At 40.8% G+C, this 23,397-nt stretch overlaps 2 protein-coding genes and 1 long non-coding RNA gene across 8 annotated transcripts in view; 1 reads left to right on the forward strand and 2 right to left on the reverse strand.

Annotated features, from left to right (window-relative positions):
- The window catches only part of spire1b (spire-type actin nucleation factor 1b), a 48,914-nt gene extending 36,898 nt beyond the window's left edge, over window positions 1–12,016 (reverse strand). For 2 of the 5 annotated variants that reach the window (XM_071469241.1, XM_071469240.1), the window contains exons 1-2: window positions 11,219–12,005; window positions 7,188–7,216 (exon numbers count right to left, since the gene is read on the reverse strand). In XM_071469241.1, coding sequence (XP_071325342.1) covers window positions 7,188–7,216; window positions 11,219–11,567 — 378 coding nt within the window. In that variant the 5' untranslated portion in view covers window positions 11,568–12,005. Of the gene's footprint in view, window positions 1–7,187; window positions 7,217–11,218 lie in introns of all 5 variants that reach the window. The other 3 variants (XM_071469239.1, XM_071469242.1, XM_071469243.1) reach the window with 3 other exon arrangements.
- On the forward strand, window positions 11,621–14,599 carry LOC139613011 (uncharacterized). Of its 2 annotated transcripts, none has more exons than XR_011686673.1 (3): window positions 11,621–11,758; window positions 12,044–12,196; window positions 13,226–14,599. It is a non-coding gene; the product is annotated as an uncharacterized lncRNA (long non-coding RNA). The 2 variants fall into 2 exon arrangements; XR_011686672.1 differs by having other exon boundaries at window positions 12,044–12,192.
- Window positions 14,600–14,728: 129 nt separating this feature from the next.
- On the reverse strand, window positions 14,729–23,145 carry LOC139613009 (V-type proton ATPase subunit C 1-A-like). Its single transcript, XM_071469253.1, has 13 exons — window positions 22,986–23,145; window positions 22,360–22,520; window positions 21,675–21,742; window positions 20,445–20,530; window positions 19,698–19,792; window positions 19,497–19,588; window positions 18,889–18,987; window positions 18,670–18,738; window positions 18,408–18,500; window positions 18,023–18,116; window positions 17,209–17,306; window positions 16,933–17,059; window positions 14,729–15,475 (listed from the first exon to the last, which is right to left on the reverse strand). The coding sequence occupies exons 2-13, from the start codon at window positions 22,489–22,491 to the stop codon at window positions 15,377–15,379; spliced, it is 1,152 nt and encodes a 383-aa protein (XP_071325354.1). The 5' UTR covers window positions 22,492–22,520; window positions 22,986–23,145; the 3' UTR covers window positions 14,729–15,376.
- Window positions 23,146–23,397: the final 252 nt, after the last annotated feature.

Consider the following 23,397-nt stretch of genomic DNA (forward strand, 5'->3'; position numbering starts at 1 on the left):
ACTTCTCATTAGGCTCAATGACTGTGGCTTCATGGTAAGACAGATTAGGTTTAGAGCCAGGTCTTGTTGAAACAAAAGTACAAATGTAATCCTTATTTTCTTCCATTTCTCACACTATCCCTATTCAGTTAACACTGATAGTGTGACAGCAGTGGATACACAGCGTATGCCATGATTGTACTCTCATCAGTGCAGTTGTATTTGCTCAGTTATCCACCGGCTGGCTGGCAGAAAGTGTAAGAAAGTGTTGTCATTCATAAAGGGACACATACATGTTATGTTCAGGGGTCAGTTTCTGTTCCAGTGAAGGTTGAATTTCGCTACAGCAGTCAGCAGTAACTGTGCTACTTGACCTCAGGTATGAGGACCGCACACCAGCAGGATATGATATGACCACAGAGCCTCATGTTGACAAGAGTACATGTAACAGCTATAGCCTTTGTCCTAGTTAAGAACATTACACGTGATGTAATAGGCCCCTCTGGGTTAATATGGCCAGGTGTCTGCTACCACGCACTCACTCTGTACAACGTGCAGTTTTTTACAGTGCATCAACGCCAAAAGTCCAAAGTGTCATCTTCAAAGAAATGGTTTGACATTTTGGGAATTATGTTTATCTGCTGAGCGTCAGATGAAAAGCTTGATCCCACTCTCAGGTGTGTATCTGAAGCTAGAGTCTATAGCACATTAGCTTAGCTAAGCATAAAGACTGGAAATAGGGAGAAACAGCTGGATTGGTTCTGTCCAAAGAAAACTAAATTTTACTACCTGCATTACTGAAGCTCACTAATCAACAAAAGCTAAAATGTAAAAGCTACAATTTGTGGATTTACAGGGTGATATATATACCAGACTATTTCTTTGATTTCTTGGCTGGTAACAAAAATTTAAGTCATGACTCCAGCGCCATATCAACCAGACAGATATCAGAGTGGTATCTCTCTTCTTATTTTCCAAAATGTTGAACTGTTCCTTTAAATTCAAGGTTTTTTTGTCTGTTTGTTTGTATGCTTGTTTGTTTTTTGGACCCATCAGCATTTGAAAACCTAAAAATAATTCATCAAAAATGAAATTACCCAGAAAATAATGTCAAATCATCACATTTGAGTAGCTTGAACCAGTTTGGAAAACTTTCTAGATAAAAGCTTTAAAAGATTAGTCACTCAACTTTACAATTAATCAGCTTGTCATTAGAGCATTTAGTTACCAAAATACGTGGTGAAATTCAGCTTTGGAACACGTTACAGGTTTAATGAGAGGGACGGGAGAAGTAAATCCATGACTGAATGAGACAGAAACAAGTTAGTGACACTGTCTGCGAGAGGAAGGTCAGGGAGGATCACACATGGCAGAGTGGTGGCAAAGACTAGAGACTTGGAAATGGGATATTATGGTCTGCATACTTAGTGGACTCAGACGAAGACACCAGCTGTTACACACTGTGAATCAAATTAGTTTTTACTAATGTAGTAAGGGTTTGTGTGATGTTCACAGACCAAACACCAGGAGCCTGTTGTGCCAACTAAACACTAACAGAAACCTATTAGCTCTCTCCTGCATGCAGAAACCTTCCACCTCTCACTGTTAGCCAACCAGCAGAGATTTACCACGATCAGCACAAACTGGGCAGAATTAAAGGATTGGACAAACAATGTGAGGATTTAAGACATTTATATTTCCTAAACTAGTCGGTCCAGAGGAATTAGGTCATAAACAGGAACCAAGCTAAGTGGGAAAAAGAAACAGCAAGAGATAAGTTAACTCGCTACTGTAGATTACAGTCCTCTTAAGCTTTTATATTATGAATTGTGTTATAACAAACATTATTTATTACACCTCTCTGACAATAAGAGCTGGGATCTGGGATCGATGCCCATCCATCAGGTGTCACTTCATCTTAATTCTTCACCACACATCATTTCTAGATGTTTCTGAATGTGACACTAATGACCACTTAAATCTCTCATAGTCTCCTCCTCATGAAGATAAGTATTGCACAACCCACATTAACCCCTGATCAATAAACTGAAATAGACTGAAGCTAAAAGTCATAAAAGAAGCATCCACTTTAAGTTGCATCTGTTTCTTTGGAGGGAAGTTTGACATATTGGGGAATTATGTTGCAATCCACTCATTTTCTTTTTTGCCAAGCTTTACAGTAGAGGAAAGGATTGATACCGCTCTCATGTCTACATGGTGAATATGAAGACTGAGTCTAGCTCAGTCTTCATGCCACCTGTGCCCCAGTTTCCAGTCTTCATGCAGGAAAAACCTCTGTCGAAAAGTGAGGAAAATCTGATAGCAACTCTAAATGTTACTGTTTACATTTACACTTACTCATTTGGCAGATGCCTTTATATTTACAAGTCATGGGCATCACTAAAACTTCAGTGCAGTAGGAGACCTGGTGTAAGTACTGAGGACTACATCTTTTCAGTGAGTGCAGGGAGATCAGGTAAAGACGTGCACTGAAGATGCATAGCAAGCGCTAGTTAGGCATGTTAGGGTGTTTGAGGTGTACAGAGAGGAGATGCTCTCAGAGGAGATGAGTCTCCAGGAGAATCTTGTAGATAGAGAGGGACGCTCCTGCTCTGATAGCACTGTAGCTTGTTCCGCCATCGGGTAGAAAACCCAGAAGTTACTCTGAAGGCAGCATTAGTGACTTTAACACATCTGGTATGTTTAATATGTACACAAACAGATTTGTAAAAACAACAGGATGACGGGGCCAGGGACTTCCTGGACTCTGCTGGTCAACTCATGGTGACAATAAGACTCCCGGAAGTCAATAAACACAGCTTGTTATTTGTACATATCGGTTCATGTACAGATGAAACAAACAAGTTAAAACATGTGAATTAGTGAGGCCAAAAGGTGCTGATAGGTGGGTTTTTGGATTTTATAGATAGCCAGGGTAGCTGTTTCCCTCTATTTCCAGTCTTTATGCTATGCCAGGCTGATCGCCTGCTGGCTCTAGCTTCATTCTGTATGTGCATACAGACATGAGAGTGGTATCAGTCTTTTCATCTAAATCTCAGCCAGACAGCAAGAAAGCAAATAAGCGTATTTCTCAGAATGTTGAATGTTAAACAAAGTTTAAGTCTTAGGTGAAATATATCAAACAAATCAGAAACATGAAAAGCAACACAAGGAATCTGAGAACGAGTGGACAGATGGGAGCTATGGAGGTGTAATAAGCGCTCTCCTTCAGTACCTCCGTAGAAGTACCATTAAGCATCATGCTTATTCCCATCTGCTCCACTGAACCTTCACAATGGTCCGACTGTGGTGGTGCTGAGCACAAAATGTAAGTAAGACAACAGAAGCCGATGTATGTAAGAAAATAGAAGCCAGCTCAAATGTCACCTCACTTACATGCAGATGAATTATACAGGTGACAAACAAAAAAGACCATAATAGCTAAAATAAAATCATTGGTACTTAAAAGCCATGGCAGTCTGTCATCTCCAGTGAAAAACAAATCTAAAAGCTCCTCTTCACACTAGTTGCTAAATCTCTTTCACTGTATGAACTCAGGACTGAACTTTGTACAGTCATCATCAGCCTGAGTTGGATAACACAACGACAGGAAGGCTTTTATTGCTATTTTCTTCAACAACATCTAAAATGTTCTGTGTATAGCGGGCACCGAGAGCACCACAGCTGTTCTGTTTGACTGCTAAAATCTTGTGGTTTATTAAAACTGTATATCCAGTATTCTGTCTTGTCTGTCAGAATAAGTGGTAGGGCCATCCTCCAGAGTGGAAATATGTTGAAAGACCTTACAAAACTGGAGGCACCGGACAAAAGAACGGAGAATTCTCAAATCCACATCCGACACATTTAACAATGTGATCATCTTAAAGGGCTGACTGATATAGAGATGAGGTTAGGGTAAATATCAATCTACCCTGTTTAGAATTGATCTCATTAGTGTTGTTTATGTAATAAACATTCTCAAAATGATACGGCCTCATGTTGTAATGGAGAAAAGGCGTTGGTTATTTCCTGTCAGGCACAAGGAAACGCTCAGGAGATTCCTTTAAGTCTACTGCTGTGACCTCTGACTGTCATATGACCGAGCACGGCTGCCTCTACTTGCTGTGTGGTAGACGTAACGTAACTTCACATACAGAACAGGGAGAACACTTGAACCAAAGCACATTCATTTTTCCACCTTTATAGTTTGCTTTGTTCTCTTATGCTCTATTCCTCTTGTTTCATGCAAATACAAACCTTGTGAGATCATAAAAGTAAATGTGCATGATATCAGCTGAGAAAAGTCACATTCCAAACATTCATAACTCCTGAGTGAATTTTCTGTTTACATTAAACACTAAATGATTTTAAACTAATCCCCTTCCAAACTTCAAAGCCATTAAATGAGCACTGAGCAGTTAAACTTTGACAGAGGGGACGAAGCATAATCCACACCACATCACAGGACCCGGTGGTCGAGGTAGCAGGGCCACAGGGATCATCAACACTTTTCTCACAAGAGGAAAAAAGAGGAGGAATGTGTAGGTGAAGATTCAAATTGCCATCTTTTAGTGATTACAGACAAACTGGTTAACAAATATCAGTGAACTCCAGTGATTTCTGTGCAAAGACCCTTACACTGTGGCATGCTGTGCCAGGAGCTCGGTTCACTGGCTCTGGTGAAAACAGCATCATCTGACGTTCACAGTGGCATCCTTTGCAAGAGCTCATGCTGTTTGAAGCCATGTGCGGATAATGTGTGTCCGCGATGACTACACATGTGTTCCTGTTCATTCAGCTTTGAGCTAATTCCTCACACTGTACATTAGCACAACGCCTCTGCTGCAGGATCGCATGCTGTCAAGCATCAAGCAGCTCAAAAAACTTGCCAGTAGTTTTGTCAGCCGGTCTCTAACACACTGTATTGTGAGAACTCATTTCTTGTGCAAAGCTGCTTAGAAGGGATTTGTCTATACAGGTTCACATTCTCTGCCTCTACAGCAAACTGTGTGTGTGTGTGTATGTGTGCGTGTGCTTGATTATTCACTGACCGTCCATCTGTTATTGCAGCTCTATTACACAGCAACTCCAACTCCAGAACTCCCTGACAACTACTGCACATTGTCTCTAATGAACTGGGAACAGATCCTTGGTCAATGTGCAACACACACAATACTTTCAGACTAAAGCCATTTGTCAGAGTGACACCAAAAAAATCCCTGCAGCCTAAAATTGTTCCATCTACAAAATTCCTAGAAAACAAAAGATAATAATCCCCCTCTTACTGTAAACCCCCTTTCTCACAAGCTATTACAACAACAATTAACAGTACAGAGAGAGTGTGCGGAGGAGGGATAATTGTACATAGCCCTTTAATTAGGTCTGAAAACCTCTCCTCATCAAACAGAAGGCCTTGATGTGCAACACTTCCAACCAGTCAATCAGAGAAGCCAGCTGGGAGCAAGGAAAGTGTCTTCAATACTGACAACAGTTGTCTCTGAGTGTATGACATAAATTGTGTACAGACACCCTGGACACAACACATTTGAATTATCTGGCTGTAAGTGCCATAGCTGTTCCATATGCTCTACGTTTTAAAGGGACAGTGAAACCAGTTTTACACATCGAGATTATCTGACTCATACTCTGTGCCTGTGAAAACCCAGGGCAAAATAACCCTGATGATGTCATCAGGGTTATTTTCTCCTGGGTTTGGACTTGACACAATAAGTTTTGAACAGAAAGAGTTAGGGAGTTTGAAAGGCGCAGGTGTGTAAGGTGAGTTGGATTATGGGAAGTGTGTTTTTGACCCACACGGACTAAAGTCAAGATATCATGGCCGCTGCAACGTCCTTTCTTTTTCTAGTAATTCCTCCCAGGAATGGTGGTGGGCTGTGAAGTGATTTTGGTGCAGTAGTTATATTTGAATGTGGTTTCCAGTCTCTAATACATCATCATTATCTTTTGTTTGCATAAAGACTGGAAGTAGGGAGAAACTGAAAGCCTGGCTCTGTACAAACCTTGAAAATACATCTACCATTACCCCTAATGCTTACAAATGTACACATTTAAATTTAAATTTAAAAACAACAGTTTGTGTTTTTAGGTGACCAACCGGTGCTATAGCAGGAGAAACTGCACATCAGTGCTTGGTGAAAGAAAGAACTGTTGAACCAACCACTCTGGGAGACACGGGATAGCTGTTTACCCCTGCCTTCAGTCTTTATGCTACGCAAGGCTAATTGATTAGCTTCAATGCTCCTCATCTTTTCCAAAATGCCTCACTATTCCTTCAAGGTACAAATAAATGTGTTATAATACTGATATAAAAAAAGGCAGTCCACGACCCCCGGTCAATCATGACATCAGGACATTAGCAAACATGATGCTGCTAGACGCCACAAACTGCATCAACACATTGCATTAGACACTTACTCTCTGTAATTTATTTTGTTGCTCTGAAGTTTTTCTCTAATTGCCTATTGGAAAAAAATACAGTTCAACTTGCTTCATTTGGTAAATGTATTAGATTAAGCAGAGTGGGAGCGGCAGCAGCTGCTTTGCAGGATTAACACATCATAAACCAATGGCTTATGACAGTTTCAACCACAGTGCTATCTGACACAGGCTGCACTTGGAATAATCCTGCAGAATGCCCACTCTAATCTTAATGCTATCTCTGTTGTTGTGACTGGATATTTCTCTTACTGTAACTAGCTAATGTAACCAATAGTGGAGGGTAAATATTTAAAAAGGAAGCCATGTCCTTACTGTGGCTAAGTCTGCCATTATCTTTTTCTTCCTTTCCAGGAACAGTGGAGTTTCCAGGTCTGCATTCTCCGAGGTTTTTGATGTAATCGACAAAAACATAGCCAACAATGTTGCAGGACTAATTACGCCCATCTAATTCCTTCATAAAACATGCATGTGTTTTCTTTTTTCCACCTAGCAACTGGGTTGCACATCAATAATTAGAGTAAACATTGTCAAAGCACAGCAAGCCAAATGGGAAAAGTTCTGGTTTAGAGTCATAATGTGTGCACATATTACTGTTTCCTTCATGTTTGCTGTTATTTCATCCTTCACCCAAAGCAGCTATTTTGATAATATATTCACATAAACATGGCCACATAATGTTGTTCAAACCTCTGACAGCGTGTGATGATGAAATATAGTAACTAAAACAGAATTACACTGGAGCCACTTACCTCTGTTGTTGTGCAAGGGCTGTATTTACCTGCAGGGAAACAAGAGAGCAGTGTTATGTTAAGCAGCAGATGTAAGCCTATCCATGAAGCATCTTATGAACATAAACACATGTAAAGCTGCATACATAACAATGTTCAGTTACAGTGTATATATACTGTATAGGACTGACGGGACTCAAGCACATATAGTGATGCTCTCTGAGCCTTTTATGTCAAAGGTCAAGCAGAAATTTCAGTCCATCTAACAACATCCAAATCTCAGGGAGATGTTCACTGACAGAAGTGCTCAACACCTACAGAGGTATCCATGACACAGTCACATCGAACAAGAGTGACGCTCACTTCGACAATATTTTCATCCAAAGTAATTCCTTCAGGTGACCCAAAGCCTCCTTTTAAATGTATATGTTGTTTTTTCTTTTCCAACAACTGGGTCACATAGCAGTAACATTGCAAAAGTGCAGTCAGCAAATGGAGATGAAATGTACCTGTCATACAAGCATACACAAAGTGAAGCAAGTCCCACTTGTACAGGTGTAGTGATGTTCACTGGATAGTTATGAGAGGCCTGAAGAGGTAAAACTATCCAGTATTTCACCTAAAAAGCAAAGACTGGCAAATAGTGTGGAAAAGAAGAGTTATTTCTCCATCTTGTTAATCACCTCAACCCCTCAGATTTATCTTTAAGATCCTCGGGGAGTCCTGGAAGTAATTTGCATAGTGTCGATTAAATTGAAGAGAAGCTGGAAATTAAATTTGTTTTTATTATTAATTACTTTTTAAAGCTGCACTTGGTAAAAACACATGTTCAAATAAACCAAATTCATAAACTGGAAATGCATCCGAGCAAACTGAGTGAGGAATTTGTCAAGAGAAAACTGAATCCGACAACCTGCTGCCAAAATATTTTCACAATGTCTTCTCAAAATGAGCCAGTGAGAAAAGAAAATGTGATCATGTCAAACACTGAAATTCTCTCGCAAAAAACTGAATTTTAAATGTGTCGAAAGGGATCTCTATCATCTGTAGTTATAGCTTCTCTTTTTCCTGTTTCTTACTCAGTTCTTCAACTCATTTGAGCAAAAACCCGCCATGCTGTAGTTATCATTAGGCCATCTAGATCCGTTTTAATAGAAGCTCTGTTTCATTTCTAATTACTTTTGTAGTTTATGTAGCATGTGACCTATGATGACAAAACTCCTCCGATGAGGCCATGATGCATGAATGTACTCCCTTCAAAAAGAAGACCCACTTTAATGTTTCTCCAGGCTACATCAGCCCAGCTCTCACTTCATGAACAACCAGCCCACTAACAGATGACCCCTCACAACAAACGGCTGTTTTGTATTGTAACACGCAGCAATGCAGCATCACAGCAGCTCTGACATCATCTCATGACCCTAACTTGCATCAGCAGATTTGAATGCCATGTAGCTGTATGGTGCAGATGTGTGTTGGGTGTATCTGTGTGTGTGCTTCAAACAGGGTTAGTAGATAAGTGAGTGAGCTTCCTTAAAGTTCCTCTCCAGACCTGTTTTAACTATGTTGAAATACTATGTTTAATATTTTGTTTAACATGTTTTACCACATAAAAAGTGAAAAAAAATGGAAAACTGGGGCTGGAAGCACATCTGTTGTTACTTCCTCATTGAGAAATTCTGGATCAGAACTTGTGCCCCACCCACCATCACTGCTTGTGCTAGATTGACAGGTGAAACAGCAGAGCATATCGAGATGATCAGTGGAGGAAACGTCAGAGAGACTCAGCCTCATGTTTGAGCTTCAGTCAGACCCAGATTCAGGAGTTTGTTGAGGAGCGAGAAGTATCACAATGATTAGCATAGTTAGCATCTTTTATTTGTCTATGTTGTTTGTTAGCTTGCAACTTGCAGTGGCTGACACAATGTTAGTGGTTGTGCTAATGTAAACTCTGGCTCTCTATACTGACAAGATCCCGGATTTAATTTGCCCATCAACTTGCGGGGATGAGATTGGTTCTGTAGGTTCTATGACGTATGAATCCCTGGATGTCTGAATCTGTTTTTATGAGACTGTCATTGATTCACTGCAGTTCCAAGGTGGAAGTACTCAGTCATGGCACTGACTGCTTATTTAGCTCATGGTTTGTCTTGTATTGTATAAAGAACACCATACGGACATGTTAACAATCGTTCAATCGTTATCGTTCTCTAGGCATGATAGAAAAACCTTTACCAATGTTCTTAAAGGTGTCCTAATTTCGTCCTAATTGTGTTCAGATATAAGTCAAATAAACTGCTGAACAAAATATAACCACATGGACGTGGTTTTGAACAACAGGATCTAAAACTAACCATCTCTGCATTTAACTTTAAGTCAGTTTAGCATAATTTGATAAATAAAAAAAACACAAAACTATACTAACTGATCTATAACAGTTCAGTATATTCTATGTATATATTTTGTATGATGTGCCATTACATGAGCAACAGAGGAATAAAAGCTTCAGACTCCCCTCTCCAGTGGTTGCTTCCATGCTTCTAAAAATAGCCCATTCATTCTAACCATATAGACCTACAGGCCACAACCAGCATCGCCATCTCAGCTGTGCCTCTCAGATTTGCCCAAGAAAGTTGATTAGACAAAGCTTGCAGTGCACTTATTGGCTAAAAAGCCATAACATTGACTCAGCAGTGTTCGGCCTCGTGTGCAGTATTTTAGCCCTCAGGCCCTCAGGTAGTCCATTACACAGAGATAGACAGGCATTTAGTCGGTCTGCCGTGCTCTCTGTGAGCAAATGTGATTACAGCAGATGATGGACATGCCAGGTCTCGGCATGACAAGACAGCATAACGTGTTGGCTTCAAGTGCATGTTAGTCGTTCACAGACACACCCACTGACTTTATCAACACATTTGAATCCTCATTGATCCTTTATTGAAATATCTGTAGTAACTGGGGACGAATACCACAGACAGTCTCTCTCATATCTCCCCCAGATTGAAACTGAAAGTGCAATAAAGTCACCATAAAAGTGCTACATAGCCCCACAAACACACTGTAAATACCTAAAGGACTATTTTAAGAATATTGCCGTGGTTTCTCATTTGGCACACTTTGCTGCCACACAGTCGCCTCTCTCTAATATTTTCAGCTTGGTAATAGAAACACTGTCATATCAGCAAGGCTCTAAGTCCCCCTAACTTCTCTTCTCATTATTTGGCACTATGTTAATTATAGCTGTAATCATCAGAGGCTCCTATGTCACAGGTGGTTAGGAGCAGCTGAATCAGGCCATAAAGATGCAGGAGATGTGCAGAGGAGTGAAGCACTGCTCCATGAAAACTAATCCTAACTTTACGTCCACCTGCCTGTCCCTCTTTTTCTGCTCAGGCATCAATCAGCTCAGGCCTCGCACCAGTCAGTGCCCACATTTCAGCTTGCAGTCACATGCTTTAATCAGAATGAACACCCTGATCTGATAAGAAGTGGCAAACATGCTGGGAGGGGTTTTTAATAAAAGATGAAACCACATGATGCACACATGCCACCAGCGTTGGGGAAATAGTGGAAATTCTGTGAAAATACTATAATATGAGGAGCCTGAAAGTGAAAGCAGCAGGGGTCTCTGGTGGGAGAGAGGATCTATTCCTTTGTTTATCAGTGATTAGGTCATGTGTAATGGAGCCTTCACCACTGGCTGCAGATTACAGAGTAATCCTGATGTGCAAATTAAGCACCTGATCAGGACATACATGTGAAAACCCTTCTCAAGTGTAGGCCTATACATTTTATTTATAGAGACATTATTGCACTGTGTTGGCTACCACTATAGTATTTCTGTGATATCCCAGCTGGAGCTTATTCACCAGGGTTGCTGTCTTTTTTTTTTTCTTTTTTTTTAGCCCAGCTTGTCCTCCTGGAATTTAAATCCATAAATTACAGTCTTAAGGACAATCACAACACCTGAGCCCCATTATTTGAAATGCAAGTGATGGCCTGGCCTAGATCGGAATAGCTTAAGGCACACTAAGCCTTACATAACATTTTACCTTCACAGCCCTGATGACGGACCCTCACAGACCCGTCTTTCTGTATCCGAACATCCCCGGGTCCGGATATCCTCCTCGGAGCCGCCGCTGATGATGCTCCGGCGGCGGCGGAGGAGCTCCTCCTGCCCCGGTGTCCCTTCGCCAGCGTCCTGCAGCACTGGTAACACACCGCCCATGCCTGCTCCTCATTGATGGGCTGGTTATAAAGCCTCAGTATCTCCTCCAAAGTCAGGTCCTCCGGTCCTGCTTCCTCCGCTGAATTCATCGTGTGGTGGTGACGCTGCTGCTCATCCCGGCGGGTCGCTGCAGCAGTCAGCCCTCCGTGGTCCCCGCATCGCTGCTCGGCCATCCTTTCATTATCTCAGCGCAGGAGGCCCGACGACGAGAACAGGTCCAGGCCGGTATGTGAGAGGGGACCTGGAGGCATGGATGCTTCCCTCCTGCTCCCCGGGCAGCAGGAGAAGCAAGCGGCACCCCGGTGGTTGTGTACCCGCCCGCCCGACGCCTCTCTCACGTTTCGGCAGCAGCAGTCATAAGACGGTGTGTGTTTGTGTGACTCTGTCCTGCCTGCACAGTGGGGTGTGTGTGTGTGTGTGTCACATCCCAACACAACAAGCTAGTCTCACTCCTTCATCACATGATCTCTCTCTCTCTCTCGCTCTCTCTCTCTCTCTCTCTCTCTCACACACACACACACACACACACACACACACACACACGCGTCTATTTCCTGGTTTTTCAGAGATGGGTTGATTGAAAGACTGGTCAAGCACTGACGCGTTTTTTTTCTTTTCAAATTACACGGGATCCCTCCGTCAAATCCAGGCTCTCATATCCCTGCATGTTCCAGGAGCTGGGGCCTGATGGGAACTACACGGTGTGCACAGGGTGGGAGGGAGAGGGGGTTCACAAGGACCCGGCAACAAACCTTATGCCCTGGGTAATCCAGCCATGAGTGCACTGACCACTACAGGGTAGGTAGGTTACACTGCAGACTGTATGAGCCATGTTTAAATCAGTGTTTTAACATTGTTCTGCAGTAACACAGACGCACCTTTCTGTACAGTTTATTTATGTGGAGTACCATCATTTGCACTTCGCACCTGTTTTACTTAATATTACTCTAAATTTATTTTATTTAGTTTTATATATAGCTTATTTATACAATTTCATATATTTATATGATTATGTATATACTGAGCATCCTGGGAAGAAAAAAACCTTTAGGATCCATAAAGTCTTACTTTATCTCTGCTGTCTTATTTCTTATTTCTTGATCTTTGTCTGATTGTGTTTTGTATCAACTGGCTAGTTTATGTTCACTGTTCTCTTGTGGTGTTACTTTTGTTTAGGTCAGATAGTCAAACTCAGCCGTGGCCCAACCACACAGGCGTTCTCACTTATTTGCCTGGTTCGTCCTCTGCACGCAGTGAGCTTGATTAATGCTCCTATCACTCTTACTGCATGTTGCATGTTGAGATTGGTGCCTCTGTCTGTGCAGAGGACCGATCAGCCACAACTCTAAACACCTGTGAGGGAGTGCGGAGCTCTTAACAGAATCAGTGTTTACTGACTTTTTTTTACATTGTTGTGTATTTTCCTCGCAGGTGTAGGCATGCTGGGGTCTCAGTGTTACTCAGCTCAGCACTGACTGACTCTTAATCACACACATTACAAACACCTGAGAGACAGGTGTGTTCAGGTTTATGTGACTGGACAAACTGAGAAAAATCTAAGTTACATCAACTTTGCTCTTTTGAAAGAAATTTGAAATGTAACATTATGATATAAGAATTATGACAAATATGTGATATTGAAAGATTTTTGTTGTATTGTTGTTGTTACAACTAACCCAGGCTCTCGTAGCTATGAACTAGCATACTTACAGCTTACATAGACAATAAACATGATTTGAATTTAAAGAGTTTAACTACAAAGCAGGAAATGCTATCACAAAAATAAATGAAGTTATACTTTCTAACCTCAAAATAATTTTTTTCCTTCTAGATTTGGCTGTGTCTGCCACAGGGTGCAGCTTCCTCAAATGTGGACTAAGGACTAAATTAAGCATGTAATAAAGTGAATCAGGTGATTTGTAAGCATTTATAAGTCTATTGCTCATTTTATAGAGAACTGCCTTGTTATTCTATTATATTTATTTAACAGATATAGTTGCTAGTTGTTTTTCAGGTTGGTATTTTACACACAGAACATATGGTCCATTTGTAAAAATATGATGAATTGCTGACAATTAAACTTCCCAGTGGGATTTTATGCATTGCACTGCTGCCACCTGATTGGATAATTGGATACTTGCATGAATAAGAAGGTGCACAGATGTTCCTAATAAAGTGCTTTGTGAGCAGCAGAGGACCACATCAGGCTGTCAGTCCACTTCCTGTCAGTCAAGAGCAGAAATCTGAGGCTGCAGTGGACACAGGCTCACCAAACCTGGACAGCTGAAGACTAGAAAAACGTAGCCAGGGCGGATGAATCTGGATCTCTGCTGAGGCACACAGATGGTAGGGTCAGAGTTTGGGGTCAACAGCATGAATCCATGGATGCAGCCTGCCTTGTCCAGGCTGGTGGTGCAGTGTAGTGGTGTGGAGATGTTTTCTTGACACACTTTGGGCCCTTAATACCAATCAGTCATAATTTGACTGCCAGTGTCTGAGTAATGTTGCTGACCATGTTCATCCCTTTTATGTACCATCTTCTAATGGCGACTTCCAGCATCATGTCACAGAGAAAAAGTCGTCTCAAACTGGTTTCATGAACATGACGATGAGTTCAGTGAACTCCCAGATCTGAATCAAATAGAACACCTTTGGGATATGGTAGATGAGGAGATTGGCAGTACCTCGTGAGCCACCAGCACCCTGTGATGCAATCATGTCAACATGGAGCAGAATCTCAAAGGAATGTTTCCAACTTCTTGTGGACGCTATGCCAAAGGAGGCTCTAACCAGTGTTAATATGGTGTTCCTACTAAAGTGCTCGGTCAGTCTACATGTTACACTTTATTAAACAGGTGCCCAGGTGGAGAGTGTATATATTTGCTGGTTCCTTCCCATGTTTACATTAGTGAATCCTTGTTTTTCAGTAGTTTTTGTGAGGGGGACATCTGCACTGACACACTAACATCACATTCATCATCATGAAGGGGCCTTACGGTGCCCTCTGCTGTTGGTCTACGCAGCAGGTCTCCCCCATGTTGAAACTTGAGTATTTTTCTTGGAGCTGTGTGGATTCCAAATTATTTCTGTTTGAAGAGGAAGTTTCCTCGAAATAGCCCGTGGCTCTGCAAGTGATGTGTCATTATGAAGCTTCACAGAGGAACTCTTTTTACTACACACACAGACACTGCTGTATGAGTCTCACATTCATTTCTCTCACATGGACGTCTCCATATGACTTTTACGTCATGTCACATTCATACACTTCTGAATTCTGAGAGGAACGATGAACATGCAGCAGCTTTCATGATACTTATTCATAAACTGACACACATTTCATTTGATTTATTCATCAATCATATTTATTCAATCAATGCCTTACACAATACTCAAGATATAGATCTCTTTTTGACAGCGAATATACACAACATGAAACAACACACACTCATATAACATCTTTGTTTCACAATGTCTGCAGGTGTAACCCACGATCTCAGAGACACAGATCTGGTTGCCATGGGTACAATGATAAAACTGCCCATATGTAAACACAAATCTCTGAACACCGATACAGAAGATGTAGCTATCAATACACACCACCACTTGTGGAATGACACAGTAAATACACAACTCTTCAGTTTGATTTCTTAATTCATATTCACATCAAAAAATCAATTGTTTGTGTGGCTTGTGAAGAAAAGGAAACCATAAACAAAAACAATATTTAAAAGTCTTTTTTTTGTCCCTTGGTTGTAAAAGTGGTAGAAGCTTGTTGATGAGCCTTTTCACCACACGGAATGAACATGCAGCGTTGTCATTCAAGCAGCTGATGAGCAGAGGGGCAGTGAGGAGAAAGACAGCTGGGACGATGGAGGGTAGAGGAGGAAGAGGAGGAGGAGGAGGAGGAGGAGGAGGAGGAGGTTTGTATCAGGAAAAACACAACTTAATCAACACTCAACATAAAGACAAAATGGAGAAAGTGTTAAACTTTGAAGTCCAACAGGTTGCAGTCAATCTTGTAGTAGACGTAAGGGTAATACTCCTGCTGGCTCAGGTTCAAGCCTGGGATGTCCATCGCAGACTGGAAATGAAAAGACAAGAAACATGATGTTAGTGTGTGTAAGCAGCAGTTTGAATGATTGAATCTGAGATCATCTCCTTAAATGAGAGGCTAATTGAAATCTCTTTAATGACACCAAGGCTAATTTTCACTGAATCCAACACTCTGAGAAGAATGATAATCAGTTCCAAATAATGACTTATCACTGAAAACTACAGCTTGTTTGGAAGTAATACAAGGATAAAAAGGTCCCTAAATCCCAGGTTTCCATGCATTTAACTGCAAACTTTAGTTTAATTTTAACTATATAACAAAAATAACTTAACATGTTTTTTTTGTTTTACCAAAACTGCTTTTTATGATAAGCTTATTACCATTAAAAATATTTACACAACATTGTTAATGGGCTGGGACAGTATTCAATACACTCACTAGCAAACATAGTTTTACACAAGACTGGAGTTTCACACCACAGACCGTGTATGGTTCACACATTATGTAAGATGAGCATGAGCACCTGTTATTCTCTAACACTGCTGGAGAACAAGGAGAGATTCTTTTTTTTTTTTTAAAGATATTTTTTTGCCTTTATTTACAGGACAGTAGAGAGTGACAGGAAGGGGGCAGAGAGAGAGGGGGAATGACACGCAGGAAAGAGTCGGGCCGGTCGGGAGTCGAACCGGCGCTCAGCTGCTTAGAGCTTCCGCTCATGTGGTACGCACCCTAACCACTCCGACATCGGGCCGCCCCAAGCAGAGATTCTTAATTGATATGTCCCACATCGATAATAAGTACACTAAACTGTTAGAATACAAAAATCCTAATACATACACTTTACTCATGTAATAACAGGAAATTCAGTTTGGACTAACGATGCTAATTCAACTTGACAAAGAAAGAAAACCCTTCTTAAGATTTAATTCTCATTTTTCCTTTCTGGAGCCGTTTCACCTCCTCCCATAATTGAATTGATTTTTTTTCCCGTTGTGTGTGCACTCCAAGCAGGAGAATCGTGTCCATGAAAAACTAAAAAATCAAAAGTCTGACATCCATGTCTGCTTTGAGTCAAGTTTATTTTGTCTCTTTGCCAGTGTGAACACACTACATACTCAAAACCTGCTTAGATTTGGTGTGTGGAATACATCTGGGACACGTTGCAGGTTATGATTTTTAAATTAGTAGATTAATTCTTCTTTTGGAACGGACAAAATGTTTACATCTGACATAATTGTATGAAATTTGTAATGCATATCAATACATTTTAGAATAAAGGAGTTAAAAATATATTTTGTGATATAATTCTTTAAGGGAATGCAGGTATTGTATGTTTTATCATTTTAGTTATGGATTAAATATGTGCTGAGATATAATGAAGTTTTTGTTGTGGCACAAGCCCATGTTCTTCAAGATGTACAGTGTTCTTCTTAATGCTATGACCTTGCAGTAAGATCTTTACACAGTCTTATCATAGTACTCACATCAATGATAGCTGCTGCACTGCTGTCCAGATGTTTGTACAGATCATTGAGCACCTCCCTCAGCTTCTTCATGGTCTTCTTGTTTGGCTGCAGCAGCATGGCCTGGAAGTTCACTGGCAGCCCATATCTGCAGGAAGACCACCGTGACAAGCAACACACAGTTTAAACAACTTTTTAACTATTGTCACTAAAAACAGTGTGAAGTGATTATTTGTTCAGCTTTTATATAGTTAAATACATGGGTGCTATTAGGTCTGTATTGTATGATTGCTGCACCTTAAAACAGATTCCACAAAGACCCTTAGCGCTTTAATATGGATCCATGCAATGAAGGCTTCACTGAAGTTCACTTTCAGCCATCGAACAAGTGGCCCCTGCAAAGAGGAAATCCAAAGAGGTTAGAGAGGCCATTGTTTAACCATGTTTAACTACATTGTGTAACTATCTATTTTGGATGTGGCAGTTTTACAGCCCTGAATTAATTTGTAGCAAGTGACTCAAATGTTTTCTTCTTATCAAACTCTGGCAGAGAGCACTCAAACAAGATGGTGCTTTTTTTCTCTCTTTATCTAAAACATGTCCATTTTCTGTAACACCACTGGTAAGTAGGAAACATTTTTTACTGCAGAGGATTTGTGTGTGGTCAGTGTTTTCTGACTGCTGCTGGCTGTAACTGCTTCTTTTCTGACTAAAAACAAACACTCCAGTTTTCTAACACAGAACAAAGGGCACATAACAGTAACCACTGACAGAAAAGTAAACACAATACAATAAAGATATTAGTGAATATGGTAGGAGCTTATTATGCCCCCTAATTCCATTTTTTATGTATCGTTGCCCCTTAAATATTGTTGATATGTGACAATTCAGAAAACAGTCCTTCCTATATTTCACATTACAGTGAACTGTTTTCCCCAGCACACCACAAGTTTTTTTGATTGTCTTACAAGATCAAAATAGGGTCTTAACAAAGCCAACAGAACTATTTCAGTGAGCACATTACAACAACAAATCTCCAAAGGAGAATATAGATCTATAAAAACCAACTTTAAAACTGTTTTGAAAATCCCACAGAGTCCATTTCACTTACAAACTGCTTCTTCTTGTCTGTGGAGAGTCGTGTCATCTCCTCTTTGTCTGCCTTCATCTCCTCTTCATTGTACTGAAAGTCTCTCACAGTGAACCTAGAAATAAGATGAATCATGAATATTACTGTTTAATACTGACTTACATTCTCTACATAAAACATATGGGAGAGTATCAGCTGTGTGAAAATAGTAAAATAGTTTTGTACAGCTGTATTTCTCTCTGTTGATACATGTTCTGTTAGAGTTAAAGCTATTTGTATTTACCTAACAGTCTGGCTTCTTTTAAAATTAAGCAAAATTTTTTTTGTGGACTCTTTTCACACATGCTGTTTTGTGATTCACACAGTGTTGTGTGAGGGTAAAGAATATATGTATAACGGCTCTTACTTGTTCTCTCTGGCTTTGTGTTTGAAGTCATCAATGGCTTTCCTAAATAGAGTGACACTGAACAGGCCACTGTCGTTGTCTTCAAATAGCAGACTGGAAGAAAGGAAAGGAACTTGTTATACTGCTGATACTGTCCAGACAACTCTATCATATATAAAAACCTAATACAGGATATTTATAAAATCATAGATAAAATCAAAATCACGTGTGACAAATAGTGTCACGTGATGATGACAATGATGAATATGATGACATCACTCACTGTGTGGATCGAGGCACCACCATCTCAGCGAGTGTTTCGTATGTTTTCTGCCAGTCAGCGTACGCCGTCCTGAAAGAACGAACCACCAGGATTAAATAAGTCTGTCTCCAACATCATGCAGCGGCATGTTACTGTCTTCTTCACTGCTTTGAATCTTTTTTTTCCCCAGAATTGCAATACTGTTGTTTACTGGTGAAGTAGTTGTATCAAGGTACTCACTTTGGTACAACTGCCAGCAGAGTGATGAGGTACTCTGAGTCAAGCACAAAGTCTTCCTTCTTGACAATGTCAGCCAGGCTCCTGGTCAGCAGGCTCCCCCTAGAGGCACACAGCAGTGTTACAATAACAAGGATGAGACAGTGAAGGTTCCTGGTGTTGAGAAGGCACTGCAGAGTCGCAGTAACTTTTCAGCCTATGCTGACATGGTCATAAAACATGTCCAGTAATCCTAGAGGCTCGAAGAAACAAAATGGTGCACTGATTCCTCTGACGCACTAACTAAACTGAAAATCTGTAAAAACCAATAAAACAAGGGAGTAAAACGATACCAACAGGAGTGAGACCAGACCTAATCAAGAGGTTTTTGACTACATATTCTGATATGACACTTAAGTTGCAGGGGAAGTTTTATATTTTGCAGCTGCCAGCCAACAGCCATTTAGAAAAGTCAGTCCTGCTGATAGTCACACTGATGTTGATAAGGGGGAAAATCCATTTTTTGTCTTCATGATTTCTTTTCCTAACTGGTAATGGTGTTTTCTGTGACTACATCACAATTAGTTAAACATAGTGTTAGAAATGCATTTTAGTGTCTGTGTATCACTTACGCATTCTTCCTTTCTAAGTTCTGCAGGTTTCCCTTCAGGTTGTTATAAGCTGATGCTCTTGTCTTCAGGTCATTATCGATCTGGGTTACTTGCTGTAAAAGATGAGAAGCCAAGGCTGAAATACAAATACAACTGAACTACAGATTAACATGGAATTAATGAGACAACAAATATGTTTCCTAATCAAATGGACAGACCCACCTTTGAGATGATTTCAGAGATGTTCTTAAGTGACTGCTTGATGGGATATTTTGCCATGTCCCACTGAAATCTTGTGATGTAGGTGACAAGATCGACTGAAAAAGACAGCAAAGACTTGTCTTGTCATCATCTATCTTTTATGCCATTATGGTAAAAAGAGTTTTCCTCCAAATTACAAAAATACAGAATTTCTTATTTATATCCTATGGTACCAAGTGAGGCAAAGAGTTCCAGTTTTATTTACCAAGATTTTCATTTGTTACAATACAATAAATATCTGTGAAACTTGTCGAAAGCACAGAAAAAAGTTTTAATTTTAAATTTTAACAATTTTCTAGATTCAGTGTCCCTGTAACTCGAAATAACCCACATATTTCACTGTGAACAGTACACACAGGAACTTAACCTGTACCAAAGAAACAGACTCTGAAGAACTGCTGATTTCTGATGCAGAAATCTCAGAGATGGATCTCAAAACATGGGCAAACAAAACTGACCCACCTGCATGGTTAAACACCAAGAAGTAAGTGAGAATTACGCTGTTCTGTAATTTGAATGATTTGACTCTTAAAACATGACTATTTAAGATTGTAGATCAACATCAGTGTGTCCACAGTTCTATTTTACTCAGTGGAGGATGCCATGTGAACGATATTTTATCTAAATGCTATGACTGTCCACTTGGTAATCACCACGTTTCTGGTAGTGAGATAATCAACAGACACAGTGTTAAAGCCGTCACTGTACCTCCATTGGCCAGCAGGTTCTCCTGTACTTTGTCTCGACTGTCCTCCAGCACGTCGGCCATGTACTGAGCTACCTTCTTCACCACACTGTGAACAGCCAGGAGACATCAAAACACACCATGCCAACACAACGTGCTCGCACAAAGCCAGAGTAAACCACACACTCACCCTGCACATGCTCACGTGACCACCATGAACTCATCCTCCAAATTTTACACAAACATATACGCACACATCAAAAAGTTTGAACGAAATGGCAGACTTTCAGAGTTAAAGATATTCGACCACACGGTTCAGCAGCATGTCAAAGAAGAACCGTGTCAACAACTCAAATAGATCAAAGTAACAGATAAATGGCTGTAACATCAGGCCGCCAATGTAGGTGGCAGCAGCATGAATGTAAACTTGAACAAACCCACCGAAACATTTCCAATTCAATTCTAAGAAAAAAAATATTTTAAAACTTTTATAGTTTCAAAACTGTGCCTGGAGCAGTGATGCCAAGCAAAGCCAAGTCACATATCGGCCACTTAGGTTTAAATTTAACTATGTAAAATAAATTTTATTACTCATATAATGACAAATGAAAACAACCTGATCCATTTAAAGACTCAATAAACACATGAATGGGTGCAATTTTGAAGAATTCACTAGTTTACGTATTATCTTCCTTCCACATATGCTGGATGGAAACTTCAAAAAGGACTAGATTAAAGACAGACTGTAGTCAAACAAGTGAAACCGTGTTGCAAAGTTGGCCTTTCTCACAGTCTTGGAAATATCAACAGAGGAAGCAAAGCAGGCCTCAGGCAGTAATGGCTGTGTGTGAGTTTTGCATGTCATATTTTCAAAAGACTATAAATTACAAACATACTCGCGGCACATAAGTCATCGGGTATAAATATGACTAAAGAAAGAGCTGCTGGTGTGTCACCCAACTGTAAATTGCCAAGTTTAGACTGCAAGGCTCGCTAGTCTCAGGCCCCTGTGAAATTCCTCATTGTTACAAGGTAAGGGAGGAGATTAGGCAGCAGTAAACCCGCCACATCAGACAGTCTGGAGTGCTGCACAGGTTAAAGGAGATTTTGTAAAATGCCGTTTGAAATACAGACTGCATTTTAAGGGATTATAAAACCACCATAAAATTATATTTTAATCCCTATAATAATTATCCTTCAGAGATAGAGAATAGTAAAGTTCAGTTCAAGTCAGAGCACTGCAGGTAGCATACCTTTCAACAAAGGAGTCTAATTTGGCCAGTTCATCCGACAGTCCTACCAAGACATCTAGTGTCCCGACCTGTTTTTGAACACAAAAAGCCAAAAAGTAAAACATCAACACATTATGATTTTTGGCTCATCATCAGTCCTGACATCTGGGTCAGCAGAGTTGTGTTTAAACAGTGACATCTGGGGTTCGATCAGCCCACAGTGACATTCAGGGGGCCCTATGTGCTTAGAACGGCGCCTCTTTGTCCGGAGCTGCTGATGCATTGCTAACAGTTCCAGGAGAACATTGCAGCCCCATGTGGCAGCAAGGTCAGCGAGGTTACTTCACCTTCAGCACAGAGAGGATCCAGACAAGCTGAGCTGCTCTGTGGATGAAAACTTCACCTAACCAACGCTTCAACATGCAGGCAACGGATCTGCGTAAAGGCTGCTTCCCATACACAGACTCTGCTTATTCTTGACAGTGGATATATAAGGTGAGTGATTTTGATATTAGCCTACATGTACATCCAATATCTAGCTTCTTTTTCAAGAGAAAATCACGGGATGTACGAGAGAGAAAAGCATGACCACAATGAACCACTTGGGTGTGAAGTCTATAGATTCTATATTATCACAAAGTTGTGGCTGTGTACAGGTGGGAAAGTATGAAAAAAACAACAAACAGGGAATAAATCAAATGCTAACCTTGAGGTCTGGTATGCTGAACTTGTGGTTGGTAGAGAGGTTGTTGGTCCGTGTGGTGGCTGCCATCATTTTGTCCCATGTTTGCTGGCAGGTCTTCTCTCCAGGTGCAGAGATCAACCAAAACTCTGTCATGGTTACAGAACTGGTGCAGCTAGAGAAAACTGAGGAGAAAACTGTATTTAGACTAATGGGGCTGCCTCTGTTATTATTCAGTCAATAAAACTATGGGGTTTTGTTCCACCCCCTCAACTGAGTCTGTCTTTTTATCCATAGCACTGCCTCGGTCGTGCTGTTGTCATCGAGTACACTGATACTGTTTACCACTAAGCAAACTCATGAAATAATGCTACAGCAGCAACAGGAGCTCATTCAGGGTCGAAATCCTTTGAAAGCGGACTGTTATGTTTTTTCTAACTGTCGCATTTATTTTCTAACAGCTGCATAAAGTTCAAAAGCCACAAACAAGAAATAAACGACACTGTAAGTCACACGAAGCTGCCAAAAAAGATGGTTAAGGTCGAGCAACATCCAGCAGGGATTAGCTGCCGTTAGCCACTTAGCTTGGCTCACAACAACAACAACAACAACACAGGCGCTTATTGTGATCGTTTGACAATTTCACTCACCTGTGTATTAAAATGTGGTCAGTACAAATTAAAATACAGCTGTCTGTAGTGTTTCTATGGCTTGATAATTTTCATAGTTGCCATTCAACACAGTTCGTGAGGTCTCCTGACAGCAGCATCAGAGTCAGCTGATCTGCCAGAGGAACCGGAAGGCCTCTCACTGCGCCGCTCACTGAGGAAGCTGAGCAGCGACCGCGGCTGGTGGACACCGGGCACTGCAGCGGGAGAGGGCAAGGCAAGTCAGTCTAACGCATCACGACCTCACCTCAAGCTGCCTCACAGTCTGAGCACCGTGCGACATCCTCCACACCTAGACCCTCCACTCGGAAAAAAAGTAGTCGCCAAATAAACTCCTTTAACGTGGGAAAATGGAATAAATGTCAGGAAGTGCAACGGAGGACGGAGCCCTTAT

The sequence above is a fragment of the Trachinotus anak genome, unplaced genomic scaffold (assembly GCF_046630095.1).
Source record: "Trachinotus anak isolate AG129_WGS33_773 ecotype Australia unplaced genomic scaffold, CSIRO_AGI_Tana_v1 ptg000032l, whole genome shotgun sequence".
NCBI classification, from domain to species: Eukaryota; Metazoa; Chordata; class Actinopteri; order Carangiformes; family Carangidae; genus Trachinotus; species Trachinotus anak.

Excerpts from the sequence above, each read along its gene's own strand:
- LOC139613009 (XM_071469253.1), bottom strand. The coding sequence starts at position 22,491 with ATGACAGAGTTTTGGTTGATCTCTGCACCTGGAGAGAAGACCTGCCAG. Across the intron at positions 17,307-18,022 it reads CAGACAAGAAGAAGCAGTTT|GGGCCACTTGTTCGATGGCT; the intron begins GTAAGTGAAATG and ends TCCTCTTTGCAG. Across the intron at positions 15,476-16,932 it reads GTGCAGCAGCTATCATTGAT|TCTGCGATGGACATCCCAGG; the intron begins GTGAGTACTATG and ends TTTCATTTCCAG.